The sequence below is a fragment of the Crocuta crocuta genome, unplaced genomic scaffold (genome assembly GCF_008692635.1).
Source record: "Crocuta crocuta isolate KB4526 unplaced genomic scaffold, BGI_CrCroc_1.0 scaffold45, whole genome shotgun sequence".
Taxonomy (NCBI): domain Eukaryota; kingdom Metazoa; phylum Chordata; class Mammalia; order Carnivora; family Hyaenidae; genus Crocuta; species Crocuta crocuta.
In genome coordinates, this window is record NW_027530544.1 from 3,723,857 (window position 1) to 3,737,217 (window position 13,361).

General features: G+C 36.3%; 1 protein-coding gene across 4 annotated transcripts in view; it reads right to left on the bottom strand.

Annotated features, from left to right (window-relative positions):
- ZNF148 (zinc finger protein 148) overlaps positions 1-13,361 on the bottom strand; it is a 131,324-nt gene that overhangs the window by 27,612 nt on the left and 90,351 nt on the right. For all 4 annotated transcript variants that reach the window (XM_077767635.1, XM_077767633.1, XM_077767632.1 and 1 more), the window contains 2 exons: positions 8,586-8,709; positions 7,095-7,178 (listed from right to left, as the gene is read on the bottom strand). In XM_077767635.1, coding sequence (XP_077623761.1) covers positions 7,095-7,178; positions 8,586-8,709 — 208 coding nt within the window. The remainder of the gene's footprint in view (positions 1-7,094; positions 7,179-8,585; positions 8,710-13,361) is intronic.

Consider the following 13,361-nt stretch of genomic DNA (forward strand, 5'->3'; position numbering starts at 1 on the left):
CTTCCCTGCTTGCTCTCTCTCTCTCTCTCTCTAGCAAAATACTTAATTTAAAAATAAAAAAAAAAAAAAATGAAGAGGATCTAAAGTCCAAAAAACGTAACTCTGTTTCAGTGCAATACTCCATGGTTTCCGAGTTTTGCCTACTTCTCACAAACCGGTCAAAACTGAAGTAATATTACATTTTTTGAAGCTTAATGTTGTTTCATTTTTTTAAAAAGCTTTTTATAATACCTAAAAGTTAACTTGATTAACAAATTTGCAATTACCTGAATAAATTATCCTCTATATTAGGTCTAAACAGTTAGTAAAAAAAAGTAACACATTTACTAAATTTCCAGTTTTCTTCACAGACCGATAATATACTTCTAACATGGGATTTAAATGCCCTGATATTTTATAATGCTTACAGGATATAAATCTGTCACATCGTAGCTTGGCATCAAGATTTGACAATTCTAAAATCAAGCTTTCTAGTCTTTACCCCCACTCTACCCCACCCCCTTTTCCACTCTATTCAGAATGGCCATTTACACTCTGTCCATCTTGCCCTTGTTTACTTCATACCAGGTGGGATCTACTCTTACGCCTACATCCACAAACTTCATTTCAGGCAGGCATTCCAGTTACCTGCAAGCTGTCAGGCCAGGTCTGTGAATGGCTCTGCACTTATCTGAACAAAATTAAAACCTCCATGTTTAAAATCAAAAGTTTTTTGTCAACTCAAAATTTCTCGGTACTTCAATAGCATACTGGCTAAGAGCATGAACACTGAAGACCTGGACTGTGTTGTTAACCAACTGTGCACACTGAGGCAAGTTATTACTTAATCATTTTGACCCTCAGTTTCTTTATCTGTAAAAATAAAAGGAAGAATAGTACCCTCTCCTTGAAGGACTGCTGTGATGATAAAGTGAGATAATTTATGTACTATTCAGTTCCTGGAAGAGAAGAGGTATTCAATAAATGTATTTGACATTATTATTAGGTTTATGATACTGAATTCTTAGGAGTTTCTAGCTTTTAAAATATTTAAAGTACCTGCCTCCCTTTGGTTGTTTTAACCTAGCATATCTAACATACCTAGCAGGACACACTATTATATGCAATTGTCCTGATGTCTTTCAAACATCTGTCACTCTGTGTTTCTGAATCTATTATCTGCATATCTGCTTACCAATCTTTGCCCAAACATTCCCAACTTCAGTACACCAGATTTTTCTCCTGGTCCTGGCATCATCATGCTTCTGCTCTACCACCTATCATTCCCATGATGACACTTAACTGCCATATAACACATGGAAAAGTAACATCTTCCATATAAGTTTTACGTCTTCCATAAAGCCACCAATCTGAATCCTTACTGGCCTATTTCATCCGAACACCTCAAGCACACATTGTTTGTACTTGTTTGTATACGACTTGTCAAACTGTGAGTCATATCTCACAAGTTCATTCATTCAATAATGATACAAATATAAAAATGAGACTTCAAGAGATTCCCAATTTGTTACAACAGAGACTGTCAAAACAAATGATAAACTTTTTTTAAACTACAGACACTATGAACTAACAAAGAACACTTCACATGGATTTGAGGGGAAGGGATACTCACATACACAAAATATACACACTAATTGAAAACTAGGCAACTTTCATTTTAAAGCCTCTGGTTCTCCATATTTCAGTACTAATGCAGAATGTGAAAATAGTGTTAATTTTCATAATGACTTCTCTGAACAAATAAAAACAACCTTTAAAAAAGAAAGTATGGCATAATTTTATTTATTTATATATGTATGTACACATGTGTATGTGTGGGTGTGTATATGATTTCTTTTAGATCTTAACTGGGATGCTTGGTTATATAGTGGTAGAGCTTTTATATGTATTTTATGTGTAATCAAATCTTTTAGTGGGAATTATCAACAGTTTTACAGAGGGAAAAAAATCTGGTTTCTGGCTTTGTTAAACCCGAGAATGTCAGTCACAGCAATCTGTAGTTCTCTGCTTAATCTTTCTTGGCAGGCTCTGCCCATGGCAGTGCTATCTAGCTTCAGCAATCATAAGGCCAGCAGCAAACAGTGCAAGCAACATCCTCAGTAGCGAAAACAGTATTCAGTTCCTTCATCTCCACAAATAAGTTAAGCTCTATGTCTGTAACATTTTCCTTTAATAAGACCTCACTCTATTATAGCTAATAAACTATAGGCCAGAGAAAAAAAGTTTAAGTTTTATTTATAACTGAGCTATAAAGAAGGAAATACAAAGTGTTGAGTTAATTTAGTCAAAGGTGAATCAACACTCTTACTCCACCCCACTAGCCCAACTGGTTTAAAAAAAAAAAAAAAGAAAATGCTATCGTTCAGCCTTTTAACATGGTTACGAATAAAAGTCATAAATAAAAGAATAAAAGAAGCTCAACATGTTTCAAGTGTAAAGAGTGCTAACTCAGGTGACAGGTTTTCCAGTTTCTTCCTATGTTTTATCTACAGAATTATGTGTATGAAGAACTAAAGCTTTAAAAATTTTTTTTCCTTTTATAATTTTTTTAACATTTTATTTATTTCTGAGAGAGAGACAGACAGCACGAGCAGGGGAGGGTCAGAGAGAGAGAGGGAGACACAGAATCTGAAACAGGCTCCAGGCTCTGAGCTAGCTGTTAGCACAGAGCCCAACGTGGGGCTGGAACACACAAACTGTGAGATTATGACCTGAGCCGAAGTCAGACGCTTAACTGACTGAGCCACCCGGGCGCCTCCAACCCACAAAATTTTTTTTCTTAATGTTATTTTATTTTTAGGAGAGAGAAGGACTGAGTGTGAATGGGTGAGGGGCAGAGAGAGAGGGAGACAGAATCTGAAGCAGGCTCCAGGCTCTGAGCTGTCAGCACAGATCCTGAGGTGGGGCTCAAACTCACAAACTCAAGATCATGATCTGAGCCAAAGTTGGACACTCAGCCAACCAAGCCACCCAGAGGCCCCCAAAGCCTTAAAAAATAAATAAAAAGGAAAAGAAATTAATGATATGCAAGGTTCGTGAGACCGAGCTCCACATCAGGTTTTGTACTGATAGCATGGAGCCTGCTTGGGATTTTTTTTCTCTCTCTCTCAAAATAAATAAACTTAAATAAAAGAAAATGAAATATCAAAAATTAGACTAAGTTCTTTACACTTCAAACCCATACTCCCTCTCCCCGTGGCAGTTAAGACTGGCACTTCCTTAGAGTAAAAGCGTGACAAGGTGCCTAGAAAAGAACATAACTGGATATATGTTATTCTAAAATTTAGTCTATATATGCATTTGAAAATGAAAAGTAAAAGACACCGCAGATAAAAGTACCTGATGACATCGTAAATCTGTCATTGACAACAGATGTTTAACCTTGGTATGTACATGACCCTAAACAAAATGATCAATTAAGATGTTTATGTTCAATCTTGGCTTCAAGTCTTCACTTTCTCTTCCATAATCCCAAACATATCATAAGTAAAGGACCTATAATACATTCACAAAGAAGACAGAAATCTTCCATAAATGCCAAAAATAACAATCCCAAGAATATTTGCCGTTTTCAATGCTTTAGGCTAAAGCTTTAACCAGAATTTCAGATATCAGCCTCTAGATGAAAAAGTACTCCCCCTTAAAATGATATTTCATAGGCTAAGCCACATTGTGGAAACATTATTAAGAGATAAACTGTCCAGGCTGAGTTATATAATTTTCTATGTGAAAAGCAAATCAAGCTGGATTCTTGGTTTTTAAAAGCCACAGATTTAATTGGTGGCAAAAGCAGCCAACCAGGTGATGATTTTTAATCATGTTGCAAAGAGAACAGAGTACAGGCTTGGAGACTAGGAAGGCCAGAGGAGATAGCAGAATGAGGGAGGCTCTAAGGAAAACTGAGCCTCTAGGAACTAACAGTTCTTCTCATGACATGACCTTTGAGGATGAGTAAATAAATGATTCATTACCTTTTCGACAATTTAAAAATGGATAGACATACACAAAATCTCTTATGCCATAACTATTTCGATGCATTCTTCTAAAATTAAGAACCTACAGGGGCACCTGGGTGGCTCAGTCGGTTAAACGTCCGACTTCGGCTCAGGTCATGATCTCATGGTTTGTGGGTTCGAGCCGCACGTCGGGCTCTGTGCTGACAGCTAGCTCAAAGCTTGGAGCCTGCTTCGGATTCTGTGTCTCCCTCTCTGACCCTCCCCTGCTCGTGCTGTCTCTCTCTCTCTCAGAAATAAGTAAAAATATTTTAAAAAAATTTTTCAAAGAAAGAAAGAAAGGACCTACAGAGAAAGACTTGACATGAGCAAACTTTAGGATACTGCCCCCCCCCCACAATAAAAGCCATTTAAAAACATGCAAGAAGAACAGTAAGGACAGAATAATAAATGTAGAGAACATATTTGTGGTTCTAAGTATACATTCCTAGACAGGTACAGCCTACAGGTATCTCCATTACAAGACAAAAAAAATATCTTACTGTCTTCAGAAAGAGTCCATAAAAAGAACCAAGAAAATGAAGAAGGAAAATCAATTCCCTTTTTATCAATTCCATCGGTTGGGGGGGGGCGGGTGGTAAGGTGGGGTGAACAGTGAAGCAAAACTGAGTCTCTCTTCAAAAGAAACTTTTCTCTGTTAAGGAACCATAGTTACTGGTTTGGTCTTAATTTCTTATCTTCTAACTGTATTCTCTATAAGACGAGAAACCCAGCCTTTGCTTCTGTCCTTTTTTAGATATTACTAAACATCTTAGAAAGATTTTTACTAAATATCTTAGGAAGATATTTACTAAATAACTTAGGAAGACTAAGCCATAAGTGGCTTAGTGGCAGAGCAAGAAAAACTCAAAAAAGCTCAAAGATACTGTTCTGCTTCTAGTCCCATTCTGCGGGTAAGTGATTTCACATGTATATCTGGAGTCGCAGAGTTAAGACAGAATCTTAGCTCTATCATATATTTACCAGATTATATAAACTTAGAACTAAGTTTCTCAACTTCTTCTGTGTGCTTCGTATTACTTCCTCAACTGATAGTAACAGTTCCTCTCTTTCAAGATTAATGTGAAAACAGATATTTAACAAAATACTTAGCACAATATCTGGTCTTAGTAAATTATCAATAAATATTAAATACCCATTAAACCCTGTTTAAATCCAAGATACCCCCCATGGTCTAGCCCAGTTGTTTTTCCAGTGAGATTAGAGAGTTGTAACCAGCATATTAAAGAAAAGTTTACTGGAAAGGAACAGAAAACAGCAGAGTGCGATAAGGGAAAGTACTGTTTCAAAAATCTTTTTGTCAGACACACACACTCTCTTTCTCTCTCTCAACTGAGCCTCCTGCAGTTTTTCTGTGCTGCCTTCCCTACATACCCTTGAACAGCTAGCACATCTGACTCTTGCTCAAGAGCACAACATGTTGTATAAAACTATACAACACTTATCACATTGTGCTTGTTTATATGTATATCTCTCCCATTAGAACATAAATTCCAGGGGCACCTGGGTGGCTCGGTTAGTTGAGTGTCCAACTTTGGTTCAGGTCATCATTTCACAGTTTGTGCTCTGGGCTGACAGCTCAGAGCCTGGATCCTGCTTCAGATTCTGTGTCTCTCTGTGTGTCTGTCTGCCTGTCTCTCTCTCTCTCTTTCTCCCTCCCTCACTCATGCTTGCGTGCCCGCGCTCTCTCTCAAAAATAAGTAAACATTAAAAAAGAACATTTTTAGAATATAAATTCCATGGAAACTAACTTATATTAGCTCTGTATTTCTGATACCTGAAAAATACTGAAGGCTCAGTAAATTTTTGTTGAACAGATGAGTAAATCATTAAAAACTAATAGGTATTAAGAACATACAAAATTATTTAAGCAGTATGTCATTATCTGACCAGGTTTTATTACTGTACAGAATAAAGTTGTTCTTTCTCCCAAAGTGCCAATTACACTCCCTTCCATCTGGAAGTGATGAGTACATGTTTTCTTAAGAAACTGAAATAGATGTTGTGCATAATGATTTCTGAAAAGTAGACCTTTAAAGTATATACACATGCTGCACAGTTGAAGTTTTATTTAAGGAGACTAGCCACATTCATGCTTCTTTGTCAGGGGCAAAAAGAAAGGAAAGTTATTAGGCAGAAGTTGCTTCTTTTATATGACAAACTGTCCATGATGCCCTTTAATAGGTACTATAGGCACCTTGAGAAAACATCTAAATAAAAACATCAGGCAGATACCTGCTTAATTACTTAATATAGAAAAATATGAAGAATATTAGTATTTTCAATATTCATGTATCACAATCATTCCCAATTCTACTTAAATGTGAGAATCAAAGTGATACAAATTCACCAACTCTGCTTTTGTTCCATCACAACAAGGCAAAAGACTAGAAGTAAATTCTAAAGAAACACTTTTCACCATGCTTACAGACATCAAAGTCAAAAGCTAACAGTCTACTAAATCAAGGTTATATATAAAACTTGGTTTTACATTTGTCAAAAAAAATAAATGAAATGAAAGCAAATAACATTTGCTCTAAAATAAAACTTAACTTTTTAAGGTACGGATTCCTTTGTAAGTGATCTTCTGAAATATTTGTTTCTAAATCATTAACAACTTAGCTGAAAAACTGAATTCTCCAATTTATTAGGATTACAGCTCTCTTGATATAGTAAGTTACATACATGAAATAGTAAGGAAAAAAGGCAAAGTATCTTAGGGCTCAGGCATTTTGCTTCTTCCCCCAGACTAGTTAATATGAATGATAATTATATCTAACCCTAAACTTTTTAAAGATCTTAGGAAAAACTAGTTCACAAAAATCTTCTTATATTATTTTAAATACATTTTAAGTTATTATGAAACTCCTATTTTAAAGTAATTTATTGGGCGTGGACATAAATCCAAGCCAAGTCTTAACACTTAAGACTGATTTATCAGAAGGAAAAATCTGAGCTGTAATGCATACTCTTAGGAAACAAAATGGGTGAAATGGCAAGCAGTTGCTGCTATTTGTTAAAATTCTTCCCTATATTTGGAATGATAAACGTAATGACCCTACGAAGGGTGGCAACACTCACCAGTATGAATCTTCTCATGTCTCTGTAGCAGGTACTTCTGTATGAAACGCATGTCACATTGACTACACTGAAATGGTTTTTCACCTTAAAATAATTTCATATCCACAAATTAGTTACTGGATAAAACACAGTTCATAGTTACTGTTTCTGAGGAAAGATAAATCTTGAAAGCCCAAATTCCAGAAAATTCCAAATTATCCATACAATAATTTAACAGAATTGTATTTTCTAAGTTTCCCCCCACAATTAGAAAATTCACATTCTCATAATCATAGAAAGATGAGATCAAATCTGCTCTATCTCTGAAAAAAGGGAAAAGTAAAGAAAAGGAAAACGAAAGGGAAAGAGGAAGAAGGAAAGAGAAAAAAGGAAAGGAAGGGAGAATGAGAGGGAGAGAGGGAAGAAGGGAGAGAAAAAAACAATTTAAAATCAGGAGGCTAGAAAGAACTCTACAGGTTATCTATGGTATCTTAAACATCTCTTCTTCCTTTTTATCCAAAAGAAGATCCACCCACCTTGTTCTCCATGGCTAACTATCCCTTTTTGCCCTTTCAATTATTTTCTCCAGGACCTTCAGAACTTTCAAACTTTTTTTTTTTTTTTTTTTTAAATCTTGTCTCTTCAATCATTCCTTCTCTACTGGAACCTTTCCTTGTACGTATTCTTCAGGTCTGCTCTTTGCAAACTTTCCAGAATCCTGAAACACTCCCCCACCTTATTATTCTCTCCTTCCTTTTTAGCATACCTTCTTAAAAGAGTAGTTTGCCCCATGTCTCAAATTCTCCACCACCCACTTGTGCTTTAACCCTTATACTCTGCTTTCTTAAAAGTTTCTCATGCTCTCTTTGCTATGTATTCTAATGGTTCTTCCTCAGTTCTCTATCCCTCTCTATCCTCTATGAAGATTGTGCCATTGCTGATTATACCCTCCCTGGAACTGGCTCTTCTTTTAGTTTCTGGGATACTACATTGTCCCAGTAATTCATCAAAGCTACTTTACTACTCTATCTTCCCACCCCATATTCCTTAATTTAACCTGCGTGTCTAGTCTGTTTCCTCAAGGATCTGTGATTAGTCTTTAGTTCTGCTATCTACAATGTCATGTTCTTAATTATCATTTTTTAGTATCTGATTACCAATTTCATATTTCAAACTCCATCTGGACATCTTTCAGAGCAAAATAAATGTTGATAGGCTTTTAATAATACATTCTTTAACGGTTTCTCTTGCTGAAAACACATTAAGCCAGATAAGTGTTTAATTATATTATATATAATATTATAATTATAATTAATTACACACATCCATGCCCACTGTTTTCTCATTTAAAGTTTTTCCTGGTTTCCTTCTGATATTCTGGCCTATGAAATCTCTGATTTGAAATACCAGGTTAGCTACAGTCTTAGAAATGAATGACATTTACACAAAGATGAAAATAGCAAAGATAATAATCTCTTAATGGCCATAAGCCCATTTTAACTCAAGAAATACCTGTATGAATGAAGACATGTCTCTGTAAGTGATAGTTCGTTCTAAAGGCAGCATTGCAGTGCTCACAAACGTGAGATTTAGGGGTTTTCAAACCAAGTGATCCATCCTCATTTATTGTAAGGATCTAGTTTAAAAAAAAAGGATAAAAACAAAACAAATTTTAAAAACATAATACTAACTTAAAAAAGGCAATGCCTTTAATTCCTATTTATTTTTTAAATGTTTGTTTATTTTTGAGAGACAGAGAGAGACAGAGCATGGGGGATAGGGGAGGAGCAGAGAGAGATGGAGACACAGAATCCAAAGCAGGCTGCAGACTCTGAGCTGTCAGCACAGAGCCCAGATGCGGGGCTTGAACCCATGAACTGTGAGATCATGACCTGAGCCAAAGTTGGATGCTTAATTAACTAAGCCACTCAGGCACCCCAAGGTAATGCCTTTTAATGTAAACAATGGTCACCAGAAATTATGACACTTTTTCCTATACTTGAAAAGGTTATTAGAATGTTATCATTAATTGTAGGAAAGTACAATGTGACTAAGAATGATAAAAATCATTAGTAAAACCTTGGAAGCTAGTTAAGTAAGATCTCAGCACTCTGTCCCTTCTCCAAAGCTGACATCTAACAGAGTTCATTAAGTGCTCTCTGCTAGCATGAGTACAACTTTATTTTCAATTTCAAACTGGCACATAGGATAAAAGTTTTATGTTTTATATACATATGCCATAAATATCAATCAGTATAGGACTGGTTAAATAAATCATGGAAAATGAATAAAATTTAATATTATGTGGTTGTAAAAAATAAAATATGAAAACTCTCTATATTCTTATATGGAAAAAGTTCCAGGATTTATTAAGTAAAAAATTCAAGGTTTAGAATCTAGTACATAATTCCGTAAATTTTTGTATATAATAAAGTACATACAAGGATATATTATCTATTTGTATACGTATAATATTTAAGAAGGATACACATCACACATATATAGTAGCCTTGGTTATGAAGGCTAGGGAACTTGGCAAACAGGAAATACAGTGGGAGGAGGATTCTATGCTGTTTATCTTTAAACACTTCTGAACCATATAAATGTCTACCTGTCACATTCCCAGCCTCCCTTTTATTTAAGAGAAAAAGAGCAATATAAGTTTTCAAGTCATCTAGCACAGAATTTCAAGTCTGGTTCAGACTAGGATCTCTAAGGTTATTTATTCTAGGACTACTAAACTATTGTTGAGCACACTCCTAAAACATTTATTGGAGAAATATATTAGAATGGGTATGGAGAAGGAAGGCAGTGACAAAGAAATCAACCTTATCTTCCTGGGCTTCTTGAGGTTGAGACTATTGCAGGCCTGATTTAGGAAGTGCCAGAGAGAAGCTCACATTGGGGTTTCATGTATTTTAATTTATCAATCATTTGTTTCATATCCATACATTAAACTGACTCTCTCATCAGATGCATGGCAGAGTAAAAATAAATAACCTTTTTTTTTTTCATTATTGAGGAAAGAAGAAATGAGATAGAATATGATGTGAAGAAAAGAAACAAAGAAAAGGAGATCAGATCAGGAGGAACACAGCAAGTAAGAGAGAAAACAATACTGGAGGTGGGGGCTTTGAAATTGTGTCCACACAGGATACAAATATCTAGGAAACAGCTTAGGAAATACAAAGGCCTGTGGAAACTGATTAGGGCCTGTAAACACAGCTATGACCCTTTCTCAAACTGAGAAAACAGGAGAGGTAAAGGGAAAAAGGCCTTAATTAAAAAAAATTTTTTTTTACTTTAAGTTCAGGAAGACAATTCAGCCTGTACTGTATGTAAATCAATGGTAATTATTATGTAAATTATACAGGATATTTGGGTTCTGGGCAAACTGCCAAAGTGGTCAACAATGCTTCAAAGTCTCTACAACAGAGTTATAAAGAGAAACATTTGGCATGAGAATGGAAGGGGGTGTTACAGCTTCCTGATGAGAGAGTCAGTGAGAAGAGAAAGTTTTATCTCTGGCCAATTTAAAATTTTCGGGCCCCTCCAAGTCACAAAATAATATGCACGTTAACACAGTGAAAAACAAAACAACACAAAATCTTTTATAACAAGATTCAAAATATTTCTAACATAAAATAAATAACAAAAAGATGTTAAGCATTTTATATAAAACATAACCAAAAACAACAGAGCACCAGGTATTTTTCCACATACGTTGATAACAAATAAGAGGATCCAAGTGCCAAAGCCCATGGCAGCTCAATAGCTTTCTGTGGCATAGCAACCACAAGGAAAGGCTCTGTAAGGAACAAATCTGGCCCAAGTAACTTAATGTGAAACGGATGTCATCCCTGACTGTATAAAAGCCCTTTTATGAAGAGTTAAGGAGTCCTAGGTCATCGTTTTCTGGCATGGGAGGTACTGCTGCCTTGCACTGTTCATTCAAGCCTTGATTCAAGGTGGATTTCATGGATGAAACACTGACTTGTGAATAAGAAGACTGAAAAATCTAGCATGTTTATAAGTCTAAAGACAGAAAAATTCTTGGGACATTTTCTATTTAATTTTTCTTCCTTTTTTAAGGCCAGAATAACAACCATATTTGTATAAAAGACACTGAGTAAAATTCACCTGGCCTCAGAAAACCAGTGGCTCTTCCAATTTGTAATCTGTTTTAAGTAAAACCATGTAATTTTGTTTTTGTTGTTTTACTCACCACTATAATCCCAGTATCCAAAATGGTGTCTGGAACCCAGTGAGACTATAAATGTCTAATGACGTGGCTACCTGCTACCCATACCAAACATCCTCATTTGAACACCACTTTATTCTTTTTAAAATTTTTGCCAAAAGTGATACCTTTCAATTTCTGGAAGTTACTAAATAGTGCCATTGAGAGGGGGTATGCCAAGAACAAAGTCCCTCAGTGGAAAATGGCACATTAATATACACAAAATTTTCTCCCTTGGTATAAATGTGGCTCTGTTCTTGTTCACAACCTTTCAATATCTTTTGGTAGAAGATGATCTACCAGTTAAATCTGTTTGCCTTAGACATTAGCAGTCCCACTTGCTATCAGTATCATAAATTTTTTTTTTAATTTTAATGTTTTTAATTTCTGAGAGAAAGAGAGACAGTGTGATCAGGGGAGGGTTGGAGAGAGAGGGAGACAGAATCTGAAGCTGGCTCCAGGCTCTGAGCTGGCAGTCAGCACAGAGCCCAATGCGGGGCTAGTCAGCACAGAGCCCAACGTGGGGCTCGAACCCACGAACCTGAGACCATGACCTGAGCTGAAGTTGGACGCTTAACAGACTGAGCCACCCAGGCGCCCCATCATAAAATATTTTTGCTTTCCTTCCTCAACATATGAGCACGATTACAACCGAAGATTTTAAATTTCAAGCTTTAAATCCTAAAATGCCTGCAATAATATTTCCATATGACTTACCGTGCCTCCTGTCACTCCTGCTTTTGAAGAAATATGGCATACAGACCCAGCAATTGGGCTTTATCATGAGTGGAGAAATTAGTTAAGAGTCTAAACAATACTCAACATATTTTGATTTTCTTAGCTGTTTTAGAGAGAATTTAAATTTAAATGAGAATTTCTCAGTAAAAAATTTTAAAACCAAATGGAGCTCCTCAGTTAATCCGCTTTGTTAATCTCATGGTCCATTAGTAGATACAGACACCTCTCAGTGAGAAAAAGTTTTACTGTCTGAAAAGGCAGACATGATTTTCTCCATTCTCTACTGCTATGTACTATCAAATTTATTAAAGCAAATTTTAAGCTAATGATTATAGGTTTTATCACACATTTTTAAAAAAAAATGTTTCTTTTTGAAAGAGAGAGAGAGAACAAGCAGGGGAGGGGCAGAGAGACAGGGGTTGGGGGGAGACAGAGAATCCCAAGCAGACTCTGTGCAGATAGCACAGAGCCTATGCAGATAGCACAGAGCCTGATGTGAGGCCTGAACTCACAAACCAAACCTTGAGATCGTTACCTGAGTGAGCCCTGAGCTACCCAGGTGTCCCATCATACATTCTTAAATCAATCTAAACCATCTTCTAAACCAGCAAAACCCAAAAGACAATGTAGAGGTGATGGTTTAAATTTCTCATCTATTGTGAGTCAGTTCACTATAACTGGGGGTGGAGAAGGAGATCTTCTAAAATTCTCTTTATTCTGGGATGCCTGGGTGGCTCAGTCAGTTAGGTGTCCGACTCCGGCTCAGGTCATGATCTCACCTCTCTGAGTTTGAGCCCTGCATCTGGCTCTGTGCTGACAGCTCGGAGCCTGGATCCTGCTTCCAATTCTGTGTCTCTCTCAACTGCCCCTAACTAGCACGTACTCTCTCTCAAAAATAAAAAGCATTAAAAATAATAATTAAAAATTCTCTTTATTCTTCAAATCCAAATAGAAGTGAAAGAACAGTGCAGTCTCAGAGACATACAACAAAATAACACGGCAATAACCACCACAACATCTTGACCATCCTGGCTATCTCTGATTTCCCACCCTCACACTGTCACTTTCATTCTTCAGGATTTTTACTATCTCTCCATACTAGATTTTTAAAAAATATGTCAAATTGGTTTCCATACAACACCCAGTGCTCATCCCAACAAGTGCCCTCCTCAATGCCCATCACCCACTTTCCCCTGTCCCCCAGCCCCCATCAACCCTCAGTTTGTTCTCAATATTTAAGAGTCTCTTAATGGTTTGCCTCCCTCCCTCTCTGTAACTGTTTCCCCCTTTCCCCTCCCCCCTGGTCTTCT